Genomic DNA, 24737 nt, shown 5'->3' on the forward strand with positions numbered 1-24737 from the left:
TTCCATTAAAGAGCATAAAAAGCTAAACACCTTAAAATATAACATTTTCTATCATGATAATTATATTTTAAAGTTTGATAAAACGAGCGACGACAGTGATCATCTCGCCCACGAAGAGATGATATCGTATCTATTTAAATACAAAGTACTAAATTTTCCGAGGTGATCTTTAATAGTTAGATAAAAAGTTTTATATTAACGACGTCATGGACAAAATTATCTTAGCTTGCGACTCAAACATTCCAACAAAACAATTTCTAATATAATTCGACCTTGTAAATGAATTATAATAAGACAGAATACTGTTTTTTAAGTAATTTCATCCCCAAAATTCCTAATAAGAAAAAAAATACTAATATGTATCTGAGAATCGTAATTGATGGTCACCCTAAGCCAAACGGAGCTTTTCTACGGGTTATGCAACATCGTTTCAGACGTATTAGTCCGTCAGAAAACTTCGCAGAGATAACAACAAGTGGCCCCAATAAGTGCGGTGCGTGTTGTGTCCGGTGTGTTATTGTTTGCCTTTGAGGTTATGTGCGCGAGGGAGACGTTATCATTATGCGTTTAATTTATAATAAAAAATATAATTAAAAAAAAAAGCATTTGAAGAAAATTTTAATAAAATTTATTTTTATTTTAATAAATAATCCAGTGTGTCACTGAAATCCTTTAAAACGGCTGGACTGATTTTGATGTAAATTATTGTGTGTATTATAATACCTGGTGGTATTGCCATCGGCTCATAACACTCATACAAGAGGTCGGGCAGTTGAGTATATATCTTTATATCGTATCTAATTTCGATTATTCAATCCAATTTGAATAGCAATCTATATTAATTAATTCATATTTATATTATAAATATAAAAGTAGCACTGTCTGTCTATCTGTCGCTTTTTCACGACCAAACCGCTGAACCGAATTTGATGAAATTAAAGCAAATTTGAACTCCAAGAAAGGACTTAGACTTATATGACATTTTAACACATAAAACTGCGTGCGATTGCTAGTATTTTATATATAAACATATTTTTCGTCGAAATATGCAGTCAATATGCATGACCCCATTTATTTATCGTATAGCACGTTGGTAGAATTGTAAATTAAACATTTTATAGATCATAACGTCGACGATAAAACCGAGTTCGCGAAATCAAAATCCGAGCAGACTTTAACTGCTCTACACTAAATATATTTTGAATGTAACAAGTGATTTTAATAGAACATCTCATCGGAAATGTGTTCACTATAAATCTACTTCAAAAATGTTAATATGTTTGTAACGCGCAAATAGATTTATTGAACGGTTTTAATAATATATTCTGTAGTTTGTTAGTTTAATTTTAAAATGTCTGCATTTTAAGGTTACTTGCAAAATCAAAACCAAACTATTACTTATTCAAGTAGGTCCAGCAAATCGAAATCAATATCAAAAGCAATATCGCCAATATAGGTTGGTGTGTTAAATGTAAAGCTGCCTTCGGTTCGGAAAGTAGATTCTCTGAGAAACTCATTAGTAACTCTTTTCCACTATTTTAATAATAGAATGCGTCAGTTAAGTACAATTACTTTTTTTTGCTTACAAATCAATTAATACTAAACCAAGCCTTTTATGAAGTATAATAAAGTATTGTATTGAGTTACGTGCCTGATTTATCAGTGTATTTTTGATATGAGCCTTAATTTTTTTATTTAAAGTCAAACTATTATGAAAAATAAATTAATGTAGATACGTTGAGACGAATATTTCGAAATCGAATTGTTTTTTCTAATGTTTATACAGATAACGTTTGCTTGAAAGGTTCACAGAAAGGTTTTGCCACGTGTTGTAAGTTGCATATATTTAAAATTAATTATAATCTATTTATTTTACGCTTCTGTTATTTTAATGATAAATATTTTATACTCGGAACGATATATTCCAAATATTTGTAGACTTTATTAAATATGTATAGTGTAAAAAATATATACAGTTAATTTTGACAGGCAGAGTTTAATGACATCGTAGAATAATAAATTAAAAATGTCAAAACGAACTTGTTCTCAATTTACATATCTGAGTTTTAACAAAATTCAAAAATTTTCTTCAATCAATCGTCGATCGTACATTTAGGTTAAACCTATTATTAAGGTTAAGAGAACCTACTTTTGTAACAGTTACGGGGAAATGTAAAAACTAAAAGCATCATTGCTCATTTCGTAAACAAAACGCGTAGACTTTGCCCGGTAACAGATTTTTAGTTATTTTCAGCGCAAACGATACGAAAACAATACACGTCTTTATTGCTTAAAGCATAAAAGCTATAATTCTGTGAAATAAAAGAAATAAAAAAAAAGTAAAGCTGAGAATTTGCAAATTTAAAATAATTCTACTTAATCTCGTTCTGGTAACGAAAAAATATATTTAAACACGTAAAATAATGTTCAAATATCTTGACAAGTATTGTTTTTTTTAAAAAGTAACGTCTCCTTCGCGCTTCTAACACACAAAACATTAGTCATATCTTTTTAAATTTACCGGCCTTTGACGTCAATGTTCTCGTTACAATTGCAGTGATAAACGACAAAAAAACGAATTAATTAGTCGGAGTGAAACAGTGATATTGAACATACCGTGGGAGAGAGAGACGAAGAATCAACAATGATGACGATTAGCGAGAGTCAATATTCATCGAACAAAATGTCCAGTATACACAAGATCAACGACCGGGTCGTCCACAGGGACAGCTTTGACGACGTCAAAAGTTCCTCTAGCGTCAACAGTTCCCTCATCACGAAACGAGGCTTCAAACCGTCAGATATGTTTGACCCTAAAAAAAAAGAGTTCCTAACGAACCTCAGCTATAAATTGTTCCCTGTAAGTTGGGTAAGTTACATCTTTCCTTTTAGACCTAAGCTTCTAACTGGTGTACCGCAAGGAGATGCATTGGGTTCCATTTTATTCGGTATATATGAGTTTGATGTTATATATTTATGTTATTTAAGTATTATTATTATTTATATATTGTAGCTAGATTAATGGTTTACTAACTCGTTTGATAGCACTGGAATTAATATATGAAATCAAATATGAAGTCAAACTTTGGAGATGACATAATTATTAATGGTAATAAATTATATTTAAAAGCGTATGTATGTTTGGGACATAACAGACGTAAAACTTTTGTTAGTGTTATAATTAAACTTAGTATTAATTATTTAGTATCCATCACATTTATTGCGACTGTATTTAATGTTCCTGGCTCGACTCCAGGAGTTGTGGAAATAGATTGTTCCTTGAACGCATTCAGGTCTAACAATTGTTGTTATACTTTCGATGTGGGCAGATTGATGACAAATCTCGTCTGGCAACTATTTAATGTATATTTTATCATACACTAATATAGTATAAGCACATTATGAGATTTTAACTTCTACCTTAATGACATTCATTAGGAAATTGGAATATTTTAATTGGTATCGTTTCGTAAATTGCTTGTATTGCGTCGAATAAAGAATTGATACAAAATATTAGAGCAATTTCTGCTACACAATATCATCAACAGCATAAAACAAAGTCGCTTACTGCATCTGTCTATGTATGCTTAGATCTTTAAAATTACGCAACGGATTTTGATGCGATTATTTTAAATAGATAGAAGGTTTCGAGAGGAAGTTTTTGTATATAATACATGTTAGATATAGCAAATAAACGACAAAAATTCTGTAGTATATTTAGTATCGGGCAAAGTGGGTGTTGCTAATTTCATAAACTGATGAACATAGGGCTTCATGGTTCTAAACTATATTCTATGTCATAATTAATGGATTTTAAAGTCTCCTCGACTGACTGTCACCACATAGCTCACAAGAAAACAATTTAGTTTCCGAAGCGTCCGCCAGATATGTCAACGTTTACGAAAATTCATCCAACTTGGCGAAAAGTCAAAAAGTTACAAACTTTGGTTAATAGGCCGCGTCTGCTTCCTCATACTGAGACATATTAGATCGAAATAGCTCCGAAGCGTAGAAAATGTAAAAAAAACGTTGGTCACTCGTACTGCTGATGCGTCTGGTCACATTCTCGATTTCTTAATCTAGAGATAGGTATTTTTTTTTTCAAAAGTATATGTAGAATTGAATCTTATTGGATTGACATTTTATATTATTTATTTGTATAAATCATAATCAAAATAAACTTTATTCAAGTAGGCTTTTACAAGCACCTTTGAATCGTCATTTTACAATTAAGTGAAGCTACCATCGGTTCGGAAAGTAGATTCCACCGAGAAGAACCGGCATGAAACTCAGTAGTTACTCTTTTACAACATTTAAAAAAAACAAAGTCATGTTTTTTAATACAATTATTTAAATTAATATATCCTGCGTAGAAGTCAACAGGTATTTTATCATCCACGCATCTATGCTCTTTTTACCAATTTATTTTTTACAAACAATTTGAATTTACGAAACGGCAAAGTTAAAAATGTCTGTAGAATTTTATTATAAAACCGCGTAAGTCAGTATGAAAATCTATTTGTAACGAAAATGCTTCAAAAGTGAGGATAAAAAAACGTACGTCCACACTAGAGATACAAGCATAACAGACAGAATAACTTTAGTATTCATAACATTTATATTGATACATACATAATTTTTTAGGTTATTTTAGTTTAATTATATAATATCAAATGGGCACAATATACAATTACTTTAATAATGATTTTTGTGGTTTTTATTGTCATTTTATCAACACCTGTATTATATAAATATCTTAAAGATTGCATTACAAGTATTGTATTGAATTAACTATTGAATATTGTAGTATGCATATAGGAGCAGTCGCTAAAATAATATAGTCTTCATAATGTTCACAGACAGTTTTGTGTAATATTATAAAATTCGATAATTTTATTTGTCTTTATTAACATGTTAAATTAAATTAAAATAAACAAGAAACTGGTTAAGGTGTGTACAACATAAACATTATTGTGTCAACGCGGGATAGAATTACTTCGAACATCTTCAGGTTTTATGCAAATTTAATAAATAAAGACGGTAATACGTTTGATTATGGATTTGAACAAGTATGGGCTAAGATTAACATATTTAACCACTGCGACAAACTGTTATAAAATCTATAGTTTACTATATTTATTACAAATTAATATATGTAGCTTTTTATTAAAATAAGACGATATATATACAGGCACATGGGGCATGTGCCCGGGGCCCTTATCCTAGAGGGCCCCGAAGAACCAATAATTTCTTTAACACGTTTGTGCTCATGTTGACTGTTATGTATATTTTCGAAATGGCCATATTTGTAATGAATAACAAACATATTTGACAAAGGCTTGTGACGAAAGTCGATATTAAATGTAGAAAGCTATAAAAGAAAGAAAGACGTGCTCTTCATGATAGTAATAGATATACTACAGCCATAAAATTGTACAATCAGATTCTTGCGAATTTACGACAATTACCGTAGCGTTCATTCAAAACTATACTTAAATCCTGACTCTAAGTAAACCAGAACATGGTAGGAAATATCTTCCAAAAGGGCCCTAAATTTATCCCAAGGGGCCCGGGACAACTTGAGACGGCTCTGAATATCCAAACCGATAAAAACCTAAATACTTGACCGAACTTCGCATGTTATATGAAGTATCTACATTGGAACATCGGTCTCAAAATATAATAATCGTTCGGTGATTGTACACGCGCTTTAGAAATTACTAGTCGCTCATTCCTCATTCAACGATTGTTTTGATTGACTTGAAAGCATACAACGAATTCGACCTAGCAGTGCCGTCCTCATTCCTCGCTTGGGCATTGAACCGCATCACGCCAACGCGTGCTGTTTTAAAATAATAAAAAATTCAAAGTGATCAGTATTTATAGATTATGTTTTATATGTTATAAGTGTTTTTGTAAGTCGCCACTGCGATTTAACTAGCAAGCTGAATAGGCGTTCCTAACGTCATGTTATAGAAATGACAGATGTCAGGACAGTATTATTTTTAATTGTTGCTGTAAAAAAGCAAAGGCACATACTTGAAGATGCTAAAAATTCTTTTAAAATTCCCTTACAAGATATAAGAGAATGCTCAGCTCAGCACACATTTTTAAAATTAAATAAAACAAGTATACTTGTTGAATGCCACAGTGTAAGCTGAAAATACGGATAAACCAAAAACAATACTAAAATAAAATCACATATGAAAATAAAAAATAATTGTTAAAATCTAAATAGAATTATTAAAAACCTCAATAAAAATACACAATTAAGTTAAAATAATAAATAGCTATATACATTTGGAATCACATTAAGTCCGGTTTTGTTAACTAAACGGTCGCGTCCATTTGCATTTCTGTTCATATGTAGGCTTGTCTGTCACTCGTTCCTCAGTCATTCTACCGACACAGGTCAATACTCCGTGTTTTACTCAACGTACGTTTACGTGACCTCAGTTGTTTCTCAATCTCGATACGTGACATGTGTAGATATGTCTTTACGCGTGTCACGTTGTCGCGAATCAAGAACGAACTGAAGCAGAGATGGCCCAGTGGTTAGAACGCGTGCATCTTAACCTATGATTGCAGGGTCAAACCCAGGCAAGCACCATTGAATATTCATGTGCTTAATTTGTGCTTATAATTAATCTCGTGCTTGGCGGTGAAATCTTGACGTAACCCACATGTGTCTAATTTCATAGAGATTCTGTCAAATGTAATACACACCAACTCGCATTGGAACAACGTGGTGGAATATGTTCCAAACCTTCTCCTCTAAGGGATAGGAGGCCTTAGCTCAGCTATGATTTACAGGCTGTTGTTATATCATATCATACTTACATATCATACTTAGTAGACTTTGCAAACCCGTCTGGGTAGTAACCACCCACTCATCAGATATTTAACCGCCAAATGCCGATGCTTAATAGTGAGCCAGTGTAACATAATTCCCAAGGATGTTTACGCATTGGCGATGAATAGTGAGGTTCATCTTACTTAGAGCGCTAATGTGTACGGGCAGTGGTGACCACTTACCATCAAATGGCAAGTTTGCCCGTCCAACTTTATCATAAAATAAAAATTTATTAGTCGACGTGGAGTACATTTAACTCGACTGATTTAAGAGCGATCATAATAATAAAATGCTTTTACTTTTTGGCAGAGTGATTTACTGTTCATTTAAAGTATTGTAAAATATGTAAATAATTTTAGATTAGATACTCTGTGGATAGAGTCACTGACCGTCTATATTTAATAAAAAATGTCGTCCATTATTTAGGTTAGAATGTTATATGTAAATTAATTAAATTTTAATATAAACATCATCAGATTATCACACGGCTGCTTGGCTCTGTAACGCGTCTCCGTGATAATGAGGGATTACATTGACGGATGGTTTAATTACAAGCTTTGATTCAACTAGTTTATAAAGTTATATATAGTACAACATAACTTATAGATGTTACAGACTAGCTACAGGCCGGCTTCGCACGGGTACAATACTTATACTAAATATACTACAGAATTTTACATTATAAACTTCTAAAAGGAACAGTGTTTCTTTATTAAAATATCCATGTATTATATGTATATAAAAACCTTGCCGAATCACTCTATCTATTAAAAAAAGCGCATCAAAATCCGTTGCGTAATTTTAAAGATTGAAACATACATAGGGATATAGGGACAGAGAAAGCGACTTTGTTTTATACTGTGTAGTTATGATGTAGCATCGACAAAATTCGTAAAACCGATCCGAACAAAGCGACTTCAAAATCATCAATGTTTATTTATTTTTAATGACAATGATCTTTACGCAAACCTAATAATTTCTACACAAATTGAAGATTGTACTTTATTTTAATTTTGTCGATGTTACATTTATAATGTGTCGTCTTATACTTCAGTTCAGGATATTTTGATAGTTAATTTACATAAACATATTAATTAGGTTGTGCTTAATTGACTAGTTAGTAAAAAGTAGGAATTTGTGTGAAAAAAATAATATCAGACGTGCACGTGCCAGGATAACTTCTCAACAAGTATTGCAACAGCGAATTAGAATAAGCTCCAAGCCGTCTCCTCAAAATGTAAAGAGGTTTTGCCCACCTTTGGGACGAAGACATGCAATGGAAATATATATTTTTTTATATTGCAACAAAACCTATTATTTGAATTTTAAAAGAGATATAGATGGACAAACATACATCTGCGCTATGGGTATCGAAAATATTTATAAATATTTGTTTCTCTAATTAAAAGAATAAATATATGTTCGAAATAGATGCAGATCAGAAAATTAAAAGAAGTATTATCTTAATTTTCTGAGTAGGTATTTATAATTAATAAATTATTTTAAGGCACTTCCTATTATTCCGTGTTTCATGTCAAAGGCGATCAAAGAAAGTTTCATAGTATACGACCACGACTTAAATAAAAAATCTTAGTTTTTTATTCATAAATTAAAATGGCAGAGCAAGGCACAGACCGCTGGAAATGCGCCAAAAACATCGTCAAACAAACTCTATGATTTGTCGCTATGCAACCCATTTCTAACGTGTGACCGCACATCCAAGATTTTTATATAAAACTATATTTATATTGTCGGTTTAAATACGATTGTTAAATATATTTCAAAATTCATTCATTCTTGACCACTACTGAATCGATTTTGATAAAAATCGGTGTGACAATCTTAATCTCCCAGCAAGGAAATAGGCTACGTTTTTATGCTTAATAATAGTAATAATATAGTAACAACTTGTAAATTTCCCATTGCTGCCCTAAATCCTCCTCTCCCTTTGAGTTGGTGGAATTACATGTGGCAGAATGGAATGAAACCACTGGGCTATTGGTTGGCTCTTTTTATGCTTAACATCTGAGAACCGAGCCCTAAAATGAGAACAACGCTTTCGAAGATTACTTACTTAATATAGATTTTAGCTATCCAGTCCTCATCACGAATCCTATAGTGCACGGGATGGTAAGATTCCCAAATAAGTTTAATGTAATTTAATGAAATAAAACATTTTATTCTCTAATGTGCGGATTTCAATTTGAATACGTATTTAATATAATTTCGACACTTGTAAATAAATATTTAGTAAAATTTATTACACTTCTGTTTACAAACACCTAAATAATTTTGATTAATGGCTTTTAATCTACATTAATGTAATAAAAACGGAATGAAATCTATCTATCTGTTACTCTTTCACGAGCAACTGAAACGATTTTGATGTAAATTAGTACGAAGCAAGCTTGACCTTCAAGACAAGATATGGGCTATTTTATACCTAAGACCTGGTGTCGAGGGCGATAACTATAACGTTTATATTTTTATAGATATATGTTGTTATTATATTTCAAACCATAAATCGTTTGGCGAATGGAAACATCGCGAGGAAACTTTCTTGTATCAGAATAACTCAGAACCTTTAGAATACGGCAATGATATTCTAATAAACAGATATGTTATATCCATACTAAACAGCTGAAAAAAGTGTGCCGCGCCGGGGACCGTTTATTTTAGTTTATTTTTACATTTCGTTAAAAGTAAAAAGGATAGCTTGATAAAAACAATAAGTAAAAAGGATAACTTGATGTTTTAATTACGCAAAACGTATTACTACGTAATTATGATGTATTATAACGTATTACTACGTAAAACGACTAAAGGCAAACGTCCCAATTAGGACGTTTTCTAGTCTTCACTTTTTGCGATTTAATAATATATCTGTTTAATAAAACCTCATTGGAATACGGTCTTTGCTTAATAATTGGTTGTTATTTACTTTATTTATACATGTACAGGGTCATAGCAGTTTGTCAAGCCACCATCATATCATCATATATTCTAGTACTGTTGTGTTTTGATTTTATTGTTGAGTAAATACTGACTAGCAACAGTCGTAAGGACGTAACATCTCAGTTCTAAACGCCTTTTGGTTTTGTAGGACAAAGTGAAATATCTATGAGCATTTGCTAGTCCGCCTACTGGCATTAGTATGCCATTACAAACATTTAACAATAAATAAAACTGTTGGTTTGATGCTATGATCTTCATATCTTCGCTTATTTTTAAATGAAAGCGGCATAATATTTCAAGTTGTTCGCTATGTAAACAAAATTGATAATTTAACATATATAATATATGTAATAGTTATATAAATATCCAACAGAACGATGTGGACATACCCAGCAGTGAAACCTTACTTCCGGAACTAGCTGTAAGAGCCAATCTTTGATTAGTCATTAGTGACGTCGACTGTAAATATCACAAATAGTCAATAAAACATATTACATTGTTAATTATTTATATTTGTATAACATTGTGTAAGTTTATATTATATTTAACATTGCCATAGCTTCTGGTGTTTATAACAATCACTAAATATAAATCATTTTTACGTTGACTTTTAAATATTTTAACGACACAATGCGCTTTATTATTCGCTATTTTGAATTCACTAACTAATACATATTCAATTATAACTTTTATGTAAATATATGAAAGTATTTGTATATAGAAGTATAGCTTTGTTTATCATGTATATATTTTCACGATGCATATAATGCGTTTCTGTAAGAATTCACTTCGTATCTCACTCGTGAAATGTTGACTAATTTACAGTCACACGCAATTTTGACACATACATTATATAAATATTAAAGTCACTGTTGCATATCATATTCTGACAAATCAAGGTATCGTGAGGTGAGTTTCGAAAATTTTGGTCCAGAATATTTCCCAATATGGCTCAAATTTTACTAAAAATCAAAATCGTTGTTTAGTCGAACCTATGACCTATTCTACAAATGCAACCATCCAGTTGCAGTTCAATCAAAGATATATTTTACTTGGTGGTAGGGCTTTGTGCAAGCCCGTCTGGGTAGGTACCACCCACTCATCAGTTATTCTACCGCCAAATAACAGTATTCAGTATAGTTGTGTTCCGGTTTGAAGGGTGAGTGAGCCAGTGTAACTACAGGCACAAATGACATAACATCTTAGTTCCCAAGGTTGGTGGTACATTGACGATGTAAGGAATAGTTAATATTTCTTACAGCGTCATTGTATATGGGTGATGGTGACCACTTACCATCAGGTGGCCCATATGCTCGTCCGCCAATATACCATAAAAAAAAGATAGATCGAACTATAATCGGGATCATAACCGACATAGATAAGAAGAATTATCCCTCATTACAATTAAAGGTCAATGTTTGTGAGAAATTGTCCAAATTGGATTGGAATACAATCTAAAACGCATCATAACTGATATAATTTAGTAGAATTGCCTCCTGTTCTTGTTGTTGGAATTGCTTCATAATTCATTGTAATTATTCTTGTCAGATAAATGTCGTTCATTAAGGATCAATATCTATTAGCTGGAGGCCAAAATCACATTACGTGAAAGCCTCTGCACATTAAAAAATACCTAACTGTACATCAGGGATTCTCAAACTTGTCTGTGTCTCACCTCCCTGAACTATCAATGATATTGTAATCTTTTCTTACATTGCAATGAGACGAATAAATTAAGTGGAGACTTGTTAAAACCTTTTGGATTATTTAATATCCAAATAGGTCCCGGTCCTCCTTTAATATTTCAGGGAGGCTATTGATTGGGAATTCTTGTCCCATTTTTATCATCTCTCATATTTTTATCATCCTCAAATTGAAACACCCACTTCAATATGGATCTGAATCACAGGAAGATTTGGAGACAAAGCCGATCATCGTCGGTGACAAGGAAGTCGATTTGAATAAGATCTTCACACCCGCTCCGGACGCTGAGGAGCACTGCATTAAGAAAGATCGCAAGTTTGGTAAGTTCATGTTATCTCTTTATCTTAATAAAATACTCCACTTGATGACGATGATAATGATGATGATCGTGATGTAGTCCTGATTGAATACGATCACAGAGGCCATTCTTAACCAGAAAGGCCGAGAAAGACTAGTCAACTGATCAGGACATTTAGGTACACATACACACACACGCACAGATTGAAAAGATAGAAACACTCTGTAGCCGACAAGCCCCCCCCCCCTCATATAATCCGATGGGATGGCAAAATTTACACGCTTGGAAAAAGTGCAGAGAACTGAACACTTTTACACACTCTGAAACACTTTTTGACTACAATTCTCTAAAGTCAATAACTAATCCTTTTCGTTTTAATGGCACAAGTACGTGTGAAATAATTTAAAATGACACAAGAGCAGCATGAAATATCGCTGCTTTTGTGTTACATTTGCAATTTAGAACTAATAAGTTTAGTAGACAGATTTATTATTACAGCGGCACTTATTAAACAACGTATGCTTACATACAACTACATACACTTATCAAAATAGTCTGAGAGTAAGATGTATCATAGGATATTTCTATTCAAGTGGTCATAATCGAATCTAAACCACGGATCACTTTTAAAAATAACTGCCAATTATTGCCACAACGCGCCTCACGAACAGCGAAGAGCAAGGCGAGACTTTTGGCCTGCATTGCCGATATAAATAGTTTGAACTCGCAGCCTCACCTTCACGTGAGACCAACTACACACCTTGTTCTATCAACTATAAATTATTTAATAGAGAACTTGATTGAGAAGCACAATTACAAGTATATTTCTTGTTTGTATATGTAAATTATGTAGGTGGTTTTGGTTGGTTGTTGAGAAATTAAAGGCAAATGAAGAATTTAATAATTAGTTATAAGAACTTGACTTTGCCTTGACTATTAATTTCATATGTGAGAGAATTAGTGTAATATTTTTTTGACTAAAGATTAAATAAAACTAAAGGGTAGGAAACATTCAATCATAATCTACCTTCAAACTGCAAAAATTAGCACTGTTGAGTTCCGATTTGAAGAGCGAGTCCACAGGTGTGAAAAGCACAAGAGACATCATCTTAGTTGTTAAGAATGGCGACATACCGTCCATTTAAGGAATGGTTAATATTTCTAAAAGAGCCAATACCTGGTGTTTTTCACATACCATCAAGTGGGACATTTGTTTGTCTATCTATCTTTGAAAAATTGGGGATAAGCCGAGGTGATTATTACGTACTTTCTTTTGGCCAAACTCTAAGCAATATCTAACCAAAGATTAATCACCTGCCAGCCATATTGTCGCTTCAAATGACAATAACATTACTTGTCCTCTAAATTCGTATTTTCAAGGACAGTTTGTAATAAATAGAAGTCGTTAGCTGCCGTTTCAGTTTAATATCGCGCAGTTTATCGCAAGCACTTACAGAACATCCGGGATTTGATATTTATAGTAATGCTGATCATCATTTATGTCTGTAAGTTGCTTAGATTGAACGTTTATGATTATTTATCTGTGGTTACGTTAAATAATCTGTTGTTATATCAGATAGTATCAGATTCTGTGAAATAAATGTTTACAATTTTCATAATTTTCTCTTTAAATATATTCATAACTTTTTAATAGTTTATTGTATGGTTTTGTTTAATAGTTTGTTTTATTTATTAAAATGGAAGCTTCATTGCAAATGTTTTGTAAGCAGCTTAGCTATTCTAATATTATAAATGTGAAAGTAACTATCTTGTCTGTCTGCTTGCTTTTGCTCTTTGACGGCGAAGCCATTGAATCGAATTTATTGAATTTTGGTAAGAAGTAACATTGACTCCAAACTAGTGTTGTAAACCCAATATTTTTCGAGTAACCGCTAGAAGGCGAGCATAGCCACGGATGACAACGAGTGCTTAGTATTTTGGGTAAATCAAATTAGGGTATAACTAGTGTTCCAATTCTATCATAGTCAGGAAAAGGCTAAAATTTTTGCTAAATATTCCTGATGGGTCTGTGTTTATCATATAACATATTTGGGTTTTAACCATCATACCTTATGTCCTGGATCAAAATATGTCGTGAAATCTAAGCTTCAAATTTTCCTAATAAATTTATACATATTAAATACATAAATGTATATGTCAAAACACATTTTAATGAAATATCGATTGCCAATTAGTTTTAACGCGCCTGTATTTCAACTATTACTTTGCTTTTTTCAGAGAAAACCTTCGCATCATCAGCGTTTTATGTGCCCGGAGTGCATCCCACAGTCAAGGAACAAATGGATCTTGCAAGAGCGATCTCCAAGTCCCTGTCAGACTCCAGCAACCACATGAGCAAGGGTCAGAGCATGTACGTCAACAGGAAGAAGCGATCCGTGAAGTGGGTGCATGAGGGTCGAGGTAGGTGAAAAAGATTTTATGTTCATTAGATAGGCAGACTGGCAAAATTACCTGATAGTAAGTGGTGACTAAAGTCTATTGACATTTGCTCTGTACGAAAATATCCTTTCTGGTCAATAACGTCCGTAGTCTTTATATGTTTTCGTTTTGTGTATGCAGCGGTCTCTAGTTAAAAGCTGGAGGGCAAATTAACTTATGTATAACTATTATGATACTATTGTAATTATATTTCGATCCAACTTAAACCGAACCACAATTGGATCGATTGTTAGTCGAATTCAAAATCGTTGTGGATTCCGACAGAAGTAATTACTTGAGAAAGTGACTGAGGGGGAGCCTGACTAACGCTGGCATCTGAGTAAGAGAAAGGAAAGCCACACAGGCGTCGTAACGCGTTACGTAACACACATAAGAAGATATCACTTAAAAAGACTGAACAGCAACGACAAATTCACAATTTATTCGATATTGTGACAAGCTATTGGTAGAATTGGAACCTTGTTCCACTCCTACGTCTTAGGAAGTATGTAAACAAATATCGGGGTGTTAGGGGGAGGTCGAGGGAAGACTTCAGTAGGATTGCCGTCTCTATTGAAATACGAGAATGAGGAATTACATATTGAACTTTGTTTTATCCCCGAACTTAAATAGTTTATCTAGAGTTTCTATGTAAAGTTTAAAATATTTCATAAACAGACATTTTTACATGAGAAAAAAAATATATTTTCCTACTATGTTTTTTATAATTCCAGGACGCAACACATCCAACTCATGCGCGCCGGTGTCACCCGTTGCGAACCACGACACACCATATCGTCCGCCATCAAGTCTGCGGAACCAGAAAACATATCCGAAATCAGCTCTGAAGCACACATCAAACTTACCGAAAATGGAGCCTTTCCCCGTAACACCGCCAACGATAACAATACAGGACATCGAAGTAAAAGTACCATTGGCGCCAACTAAGTTAAATGATGTCTACGCGTCGCCAAAAAGCCCGCGCTTACCGCTCGTGTTCGGTCCGAATTACAACGTGGCGCCGCGAGGTTGGGGCGAAATGAAAGATTACTACCGCCCCGTGTCGCTAGATGGCGTTGGTAACGTAAAACCTGGTTACACAGATTATTAATGATACACATCGTAGTTTACAGACTTACTGTGAATCGATTATTTGGACGGATTACCAATATCGATAATATCGATATAAAGAAAATTTTAAAACTTTTTAAGATATTTCATTAAAAATTGTTATATGCGTTGTATTTTTAAGCGATGTTGGATACTCAATTAAGTATATTTTATCTGTTAAGAATAAAGATTAAAAATTAATGTTTTTTTTTTAAATATATTTTCGAAATTATGTATAGTTTTATGTGAAATAAAACTAAATTCATTTTTATTAATGTTTTAAAATAAATTTGACAAGACATTTTATTGCATTGTTTTAGTTAAATTATTATAAAGCATTTAGATTGCGTACCAAATATTAACTATTTTTCTTTATTAATGAATTAATAATTATATCGTAATCAGTTTTTTTTTAATAAATGTTGTCTATTGACTAGTCATATTGTATTGTATAATTAAATAACACACACGTAAAATATCTTGTTAGAAACTACATACTGTTTATGTCTTTTTAATAATCTTGATTTATTGAGTAATTTTTATATCTGATAAGGGATCTCTATTCTCTAATATTTCTTTCATTAACTATCGAATACAGAATAAAACTCGATTTGAAACCATTAAATATAATCGTTGAATAACAGATAAAAGTAAAAAATATCATTAATTTATTGTTTAAATGATAAGTTAATTGTTTCTCTATATACAATGTTATTTATTTTATGTGTCTGTGGTATTTTTGTTTAGTATTTAATTTAAAATAAATCGAATAAGGACGTATGGAGTTTTTTTGTCAACATCTATCCTTAATATTCATTTAAAGTTAAAGTTAATTAACGATGAAATCAATTTAGTCTATTGTTTTTATCAAACTTTTACAATAAATAATCAAAACAAATATAAAGTGCAATTAATAACGCGGCTAGCGAACTCTTAAAATATTATGTAAATATTTACAACAAATTATACAAATATAATACACAACATTATATATAACGAAAATTGTCAAAAAACCGAAAAAGAAAATTTATACCAATAAAAAATAATGTTAATTGTTTTGGCAGGTGGAAAAAAAAGTTTTAGATATTTAATGTTCTACAGCTCCCGTAAATATTTACTTTTCCTTATTCGAAGTTCCATTAAAATATTTTTTTTCGGCTAACAAAATTTCAAAATAAATTTAGTAATAATACAAATAAATAAAATGATTCTCCGTTTTGTAATCATTATCAAAGGAGCACCTTTCACAAGATATTTCCACTAATCAAAAGAAACTGGCATTATTAATTAATAAAACAACAAGAAAACTATAAAAAATCCTTACGAAGAAATATATTTTCGTAATTGATGCACGTAGAATCATAATGCAATTCCTTTTTCACCTAATAAATCAGTGCTGGAGGCTGGAGGAGTTTTGAACTGAATAAAACTATGACATTTTCTTTGCAAATCCTGGCTATTTCATTTCATATTAAATTGTGTATATAATATATGAGACAAAAAAAACCGCTGAGTTTAATTCGCCGGTTTTTCTCAGGTCAGGGTGTTTTCTTTTCCGAACCGGTGGTACTGTTTCAATTGACCATCAATAAGAAAGTGTAATGCTGTATATTGAACAAAGTTATTTGAGTTTGAGTTTGAAATACATAAGATGTGAGATCTGGCCATATTTATCGATATTGAAGAATCAAAGTCAACAACAGTAATAACCGAACATCGCCTGTCAGGATTCTAATTCACTAAAACCATGTTAAATATTGAAGGAAATCCTGCGACGGTTCTCCTGAACAATTTGTCATTTGTAATGTTTGGCTTTTGATTACATCCCAAAATAGTATTTTGGCTTTACTCATGCAAATAATCAAGTATGTGTTTAATCTACTTGTCGAGAGATGGCGCTGTACAGGTTTACTGAAAAAACAATAGTTTTATTTTTGTAAAATTAGAACAAGCATAATAAATGCACCGAAGACATTATTATTTATAAATATTGAATGATCATCTCTTTTTATAAAATTATTTAAAAGAAAACCGATCGTTTTAAGCCCTTTCTACAAAAATAGCAATTAAGAAATTCAAATTTGAAAAAAAAGACAATGAAGAAATATAATCATGAAGGTTTTATATAATTATAAATCATTATTATGATTGCTCCTTGGTCGCATATCACGACATTGGCAATAACCGTGTGACATACTTATTTATTGCCTATATTAATAACTATATTATTTCCTCGTAGTTTAGTGTATTACTATGCCATGAAAGGTTAACCTTTAAATGGTTACCTAAGTTATTACAGCATCCGAGATTTGCAGAGCGGTAATCACGACTTTGAAAGTGCTTAGGAAACGTGTGTCGCAATCGTGTAAATGTTTTTTTGTTTTATGATATATAACACAGCACATACAGCTGTGGCATACATAGGAATCTTTAATAAAATTTTATGTATTTTAACTCACGGGAAAACTATCTGGAAATTTAAGAAGCGGCTTAAAACTGATGGAAACTGATGGAAAGTTACTAATATTATGGACCAGTGGCGGATTTACAAATTTGCCGCTAGTAGGCTAAACGATTTTTGCCGCCCCTACTGACTTTTAAAATTCAATACGTTTGTTTAGTTCACAATCACAATTTATTCTGAAATTGAAAATTTATGATTTCTTTTCTATCGTCCTCATTACATCGGCTTTTTCCCGTTATTAGTATGATTGATAAACTAGGTGATATTTCTGTCAGTTACTATATTCATTTTGCAACCCATTATGTAGTGACGAGTATACGGATTACGGACGTAATGTTTTTTATTACTGTAAGATAAAGACAATTTGGGCTAAATTTGCCGCCCCTCTAAATCTGCCTCCCTAGGCTTCAACCTACATAGCCAATTGGTAAATCTGCCACTGTCATGGACTTCTGTAAAACCCAAAGGTTTACAGGTGGGTAGTAATATGAATGCTAAATACTTGCAAAATTAGCTGAAGCATCTATTACTTTATGATATTACAAGCGACTAGGCTAGACTAGTCCCGGCTAGGCACGGGTGCAATGCTGCTGCGTAATTCTAATGGTCTAAGCATAAGGACAGACAGCGGAAAGTGACTTTGTTTTATAATATTTAATAACTAGCTATAACCTACTACTAGCCCGCTTCGCTGGGCATTAATCGCAGAAAAATATTTTTTTAATTTTTAATTTTGTAATTAATTACTGATCATCAACAATGTACAAATAATGAAAAAACAAATAAAGAAACATGCGAGATCTAATCAAATTCTTAAAAAAATATATATTTAATATTCATCATCTATTTCATCTTCTTCAATGATGTTCTCGATAGGCTGCAGATTGGTATTGGCTGCAGACCCATAAACTTATACGATGTTATATAGGTACGATGAAATTTTTAATTAAATTTCTATAGTCTCTTTTATCCGGTTCTATCGAATATCGATGTTATTACATTTACAACCTTGTCAATACTTGCGAACGTACGTCAAAGCATCCTGAGCATATTCGTGCATATGTCTTGGACTTCCACTGTACGAAGATCTTTGTCCAATCTCAGCAGCTACTTTATCATTTGATGTTGTATCTTATAAATAAATGTACACTTTGTGTATAATTTTTAAACATTTGTCAATAGATGTCGTTGTTCAAAAAGTTTGATTTTCTAAATCGCGATATCCTTTGTCAAAGGAAAATATATAACACTGGAAAATACAAATTAATAAACTGTCTTTGTCTTGGAAACGAGTGGTGTTTTATTCATGGTCCTTCGAGCCGGATGAAGTGTCAACACAAAAATGGCAGTTAAGTGAATGTGATTGTGTCATAGAAGAACAAACTGTAAGTAACTAATAATAAAGTAGTAGTGTACAACCAAGCAAGCATAGTGAATTGAGACTTAGAAAAATTTGACTTATCGTGACGTCCGAGGAATCCATTTTAAATTTCGTCTTAGTCAATCTTTCAAACATTTACAATTATTTGTGAATATTGGACTTCGAAAAAACGTGAAAACTGAACTTAGAATAATTTACAAATTTTGGACTTGAGAAACTAGAGAAATTTTATCTTAGCAAATTTTAACTGTCAAAGAAATTTTCTTGAAAAAATAAAATGGATGCCTGGATCAGATTACAAGATGACATTATTCAAAAAATAGAAAGAAGCTATATAAACTTTAAGAAATCTCTAAAAGATAGAATTACAATGAGCTACATTGAAACAAGTCTGGAATCTTTAGAAAAGCAATGGTTTTCATTTGAAGAAACACATCGTAAATTAATTGTTGAGTCTAAGAAGGAAGAGTACATGAAGTCGGAGTACAACACAAGTAATATGTATCGTAAGGGTGAAGATTTGTATACAGATTATAAAACAGCAATGAAGGATAATCTATACTATCATATCAATACAACCACTTCAGATTGTGTGAAAGCTGACGGTAACCAGAATTGCGTGAAGTTACCTAGAATCTCTATACCTACATTCTCTGGTCATTACTCTCAGTGGACTACCTTCCGAGATCTGTTTCTTTCTCTTGTACACAAGAATAATTCGTTGGATGACATACAGAAGCTCCATTATTTGAAGAGTTATCTAACAGGCGAAGCTGAGTAACTGTTGCGACATCTACCGGTTACCAGTGAAAATTATCTAACTTGTTGGAATACTTTAGAACATAGATTTAATAATAAGAAATTTATAACTGATTGTATTTTTAAAAGATTCTTTAGTCAAAAAACTGTAACAACTGAATCGTCTAACTGTAAAAGAACTTTTTGATAGCACTAACGAATGTCTTAATGGTTTAAAAAATGAAGGTGTTAATGTAGACAGTTGGGATCTCATTGTAATTTACATATTGTGTTCTAAATTAGATAATGAATCTCGCAAGCAGTGGGAAGCTAAGGTTTGTAGTTTAAATAATGAATAGACAACATTAAAACAATCTTTAGAATTTGTAGAGCATAGATTCAGGACGCTTGAATTTTTATGTAGTAAATTTACAAAAAGTAATGTCACTAAGTCTCATCATGTTGTCAATAATGTCAGTAGAAATAAAATGTCATTATGTATATGTCGAAGAATGAGCAACGTCATCGATACGATCAAGAACTATGCCTTGATGTTACTAGTTAATAAATTATTGAAGTTGACACTGGTATAAAATCGCTTTTGCGAAACGACAACACTGCATTCTTGGTAGCTGTCAAGCATTCGTTTGTTAATATCGATTTGTTCCGTAAAAAATAAAATATTGTAAAATCCGTTAACGGTCTTATTTTTAAAAATTAAGTAATGGAAGAAGAGCGATCTGAGCCCGAACGTATGGAGGATGCGATATATATATTGATCTGACACAAATCACAAGCTCGGGACTTGCAAAGAGTTTGCCAATAAAAACTTGCCATCACGACGTATCTTCGTGCAAAAATCAGATTTGTGTTTCAATTGCTTAGGAGCTAATCATTCTGTATCATTGTGTCGTTTGCCCACGCGTTGTAGAATTTGTAAACGGAAACATCATTCCTTGCTGCATGAAGCAACAATTGATAACACCAGTACCAATATGTTAGTTAACGAAACACCAAAAGACGAGACCAAAATCAACAACATTACCACTTGTTTATCTAACACTAACTGTCAAGTTGTATTGGCAACAGCTTTAGTGAACGCTGTATCTAGCAATGGGGCGCACTTTACATTAAGGTCTTTATTAGACCAGGGATCGCAGGCATCATTTATTACGGAGTCTGCAGCTCAGTTGCTTGGGCTTAAGAAAACACAATGTAATAGTGTTATCACTGGAGTGGGGGGTGAGGAAAATTCCTCACTTAATTCCAAATACGTAGTATTTATAAAGCTTCAATCGCTCCACGACCCTACTTTTACCATACAAGTTAAAGCACTCAAGGTCCAACTGTGGCCAACTTTACCAGTTTTGAAGTTAGCGGATCCAATGTTTAATATACCAAATAAAATCGATCTTTTACCTGGCGCTGAAGTCTACTGTCAGATTATAACTGAAGGATTGATGAGAGGCCCACCTGGAACACCAATTGCACAAAACACCAGACTCAAAATCAATTAGAATTATGGACTAAATTTTCTTCTCTGCGCAAATTAGTTAGGGTTTTAGCATACTGCAGAAGATTTATAAAGAAGTTAAAATTATTAATTAGTCAATTTCCAGTATGGCTAACTAGTAATGAATTGAATGAGGCTCTGAATATTTGTATTAAGCAATGTCAAGCAGTGAACTTTCAGCGGGAATTAAAGGATATTAAAGATAACAATAAAGTATTCAAGAAGAGCAAACTTACCTCTTTGAATCCATTTCTAGATGAAGCAGGTATCTTGAGAGTTGGTGGGCGACTGGAACAAGCTGAAATAAAAACTGACACAAAACATCCAATAATACTTTCTTCAAAATCTCATCTTACCAACCTAATTCTGACAGAAACTCACATGAACACATTACACGGCGGACCACAATTAATGTTAAATTATCTTCGAAGTAAATACTGGGTTCTTGATGCAAAAAACCGCGTTAAAATGGTTGTTCGTAACTGTGTGGTCTGTGCACGACACGCTGCACTGACAAGGAATCAATTGATGGGGCAGTTGCCACCGGTTCGTGTAACGCCAATTCTAGCATTTTATCGCAGTGGAGTATTTATTTTTTTTTATGGAGAGATTACGCAGGCCCTATACAGATCAGAACTTCTAAAGGTAGAGGTATGAGGGCCTATAAAGGCCACATATGTTTATTTGTGTGCATGGCAACAAGAGCCATTCATTTGGAAGCTGTGAGTGATCTCACTTCACAAAGTTTCATTGCTGCGTTCAAACGTTTTGTTGCCAGACGCGGTCATTGTGCTGACTTATATAGCGACAACGGAACAAATTTTGTTGGTGCCGCACGTGAACTCAGAATTATGTTTGCTCAAGAGAAGTCAACATTGACAAAAGATATTGCTGAAGCTTTAGCAAACAACGGTACAACATGGCACTTTATTCCACCATATTCCCCGCACTTCGGCGGACTTTGGGAAGCTGGAATTAAATCTACTAAGCATCATCTTCGACGGGTAATAGGTAATGCGACATTAACCTTTGAGGAACTTACGACTTTGCTCTATCAAATTCCAGGCCTTTGTCACAAATAAGTTCAAATTCACAAGATCCCATACCTCTGACTCCAGCACATTTTTTGATAGGTGAACCGATAAAACTGGTTCCAGAGAAAATTATGAATTATCATCTATTTCACCTTTAAAACGGTGGCAATTAACACAAAAAATGCTACAACATTTTTGGCGTAGATGGTCGAGAAATATCTTACTCAATTTCTACATCGTTACAAGTGGGCAAACAAAAATCCTGAACCTGAGATAGGTAATTTAGTTTTAGTTAAAGAGGATGATCTCCCGCCAGCTAAATGGCTTTTAGGTAGAATTATAGAAAAACATCCTGGTTTAGACGAGGGTGGTTACGTTAAAATGTAAAGGTGTCTTGTTGAAGCGACCAGTAACTAAAATTTGTGTTTTGCCTATTACTCAGTAAGATTATTTATTTGTTTTAAATAATTGTTGTTTTGTTTTAGTACCATAATTTGGGTTAAGATTTTTAAGTTTTTGTTCTTAACCACCTTGAAAAAAAATATGATTATAACTTATACAGTCCATTTTTTCGAATAAAAAGTTTGATCAAGGTGGGTGAGAGCAATGTACATTCTGTCCATGGTGGGCGGAATGTATAATTTTTAAACATTTGTCAATAGATGTCGTTGTTCAAAAAGTTTGATTTTCTAAATCGCGATATCCTTTGTCAAAGGAAAATATATAACACTGGAAAATACAAATTAATAAACTGTCTTTGTCTTGGAAACGAGTGGTGTTTTATTCACTTTGGCTCAAAGTTTTTATTGGTTGTATCGCATGTAGTTTAATCGTTCGTTCGTCCGAGATGATATCCATCTTCTGCTGGCATAAACATATTTCGATAATCGTAATAATTGTCACACGATTGATGTGTTTCACCTTGATTGTTTTTTTTGTCGCTTAATGATAACAATACCTCTTTTGTAATTTCTGTACCGACAACTACAGCTGTGACTTCAGGAGCTACGGCAGCATTAAAACGCCTTTCATGCTCTGCATTCAATGGCGTTCTATCTGCATTGATAATGACTTTGAATCATTTGTTGTTTCACCTTCTAGAGCAGTTTTAAAATCTTTAACTAAACATTTATTTTCATAAAGCATAATCCTAAATTTAGCGATGATTTCTCGATTAGTTGTGGTACTGAACATGCATCGAAGATCAATATTTTTCTACGTTGTCCATGGAATAAATGTCCAGAAACTGGAGATTTTATTTAGATACTGGAAGAAGTGAACCAATTATATGATACACTTTAAACGTAGACGCGAAATTATTGTATTGTGCAATATTTGTTGCTCCAAATGATGTAATTTCAAAGCAAGAATTGTAATTTCTAATATGCTTAAGGAAATATTCAGACTCCTCAGTAGTTTCCGTAACGTAGATAAGAAGAGGTTCTGGTAGTTCAACCAGTTGTGGTAAATACATTTTGCCAGTGGAGAAGCACTATACCAGCAGTTTATTTTAAACATCATAGCGTGACAATATGGGCATACTATATTCATTGAACCAATGATCACATCGGGTTTTATTGAGATTGATTCTAGTTCTTGACTTAGTCTATTTTAATCGTTGATCATCCAGTCGTTCGGCTCGCTCATCAGGTTTTTCAGTATCTCTTGAAGAAGATACTTGTTCGAAGATCTGGAACTTGATCATTACGTTGACTAACTGTTTTGGCAACTCTCAAAGTAGAAATTCGGATTCTATTTGTTTTTAAACGTATTTCCTGTTGGTATGTTGTTCCCGTAGCTCTTTTGGATGACGCTGCGCATATATTGTTGATGATCTGGTCTTTTGTTTTTTCAATGGCATGGTGATTTCTATTTATATAAATTATTTCGTTCAATGATGATCAATGATTTTCATTTTTTATTTCATAATTTATACCTATCGGTTGATCGGCATAGAAATGCATCGTGATACTCGTAAGGGCCATATGTTGATTATTTATTTATTTATTATTTATTTATTCTTTATTGCACCCAATCTTACAACTAAAAAATAACATTTTAGTTACATAAAAGTTGCATGAGGTGCAACAGGCGGCCTTATCGCTAAGCAGCGATCTCTTCCAGGCAACCTTTGGGTAAAGGATCATGATATTGATATTAATGGGAAGGGTACAATAACTTTTTACATATATATATAGTATTAATTATTTTTAATGATAATAAAGAAATAATCACTTTCTTCGTGAAA

The 24737-nt window shown here is 32.7% G+C and overlaps 1 protein-coding gene across 5 annotated transcripts; it reads left to right on the forward strand.

The window, feature by feature from the left end:
- The first annotated feature begins 429 nt into the window (after positions 1-429).
- LOC124540535 lies at positions 430-16139 on the forward strand. Of its 5 annotated transcripts, none has more exons than XM_047118188.1 (6): positions 430-493; positions 2558-2869; positions 10182-10229; positions 11718-11832; positions 14049-14231; positions 14984-16139. In XM_047118188.1, the coding sequence occupies exons 2-6, from the start codon at positions 2645-2647 to the stop codon at positions 15358-15360; spliced, it is 948 nt and encodes a 315-aa protein (XP_046974144.1). In that variant the 5' UTR covers positions 430-493; positions 2558-2644; the 3' UTR covers positions 15361-16139. The 5 variants fall into 5 exon arrangements, with proteins under 5 accessions (XP_046974144.1, XP_046974143.1, XP_046974145.1 ...); XM_047118187.1 differs by having other exon boundaries at positions 444-509; XM_047118189.1 differs by having other exon boundaries at positions 444-509; positions 2558-2860.
- Positions 16140-24737: the final 8598 nt, after the last annotated feature.

Source organism: Vanessa cardui, chromosome 25, assembly GCF_905220365.1.
Source record: "Vanessa cardui chromosome 25, ilVanCard2.1, whole genome shotgun sequence".
Taxonomy (NCBI): Eukaryota; Metazoa; Arthropoda; class Insecta; order Lepidoptera; family Nymphalidae; genus Vanessa; species Vanessa cardui.

Excerpts from the sequence above, each read along its gene's own strand:
- LOC124540535 (XM_047118188.1), top strand. The coding sequence starts at position 2,645 with ATGATGACGATTAGCGAGAGTCAATATTCATCGAACAAAATGTCCAGT. Across the intron at positions 2,870-10,181 it reads AATTGTTCCCTGTAAGTTGG|AACGATGTGGACATACCCAG; the intron begins GTAAGTTACATC and ends AATATCCAACAG. Across the intron at positions 14,232-14,983 it reads GTGGGTGCATGAGGGTCGAG|GACGCAACACATCCAACTCA; the intron begins GTAGGTGAAAAA and ends TTATAATTCCAG.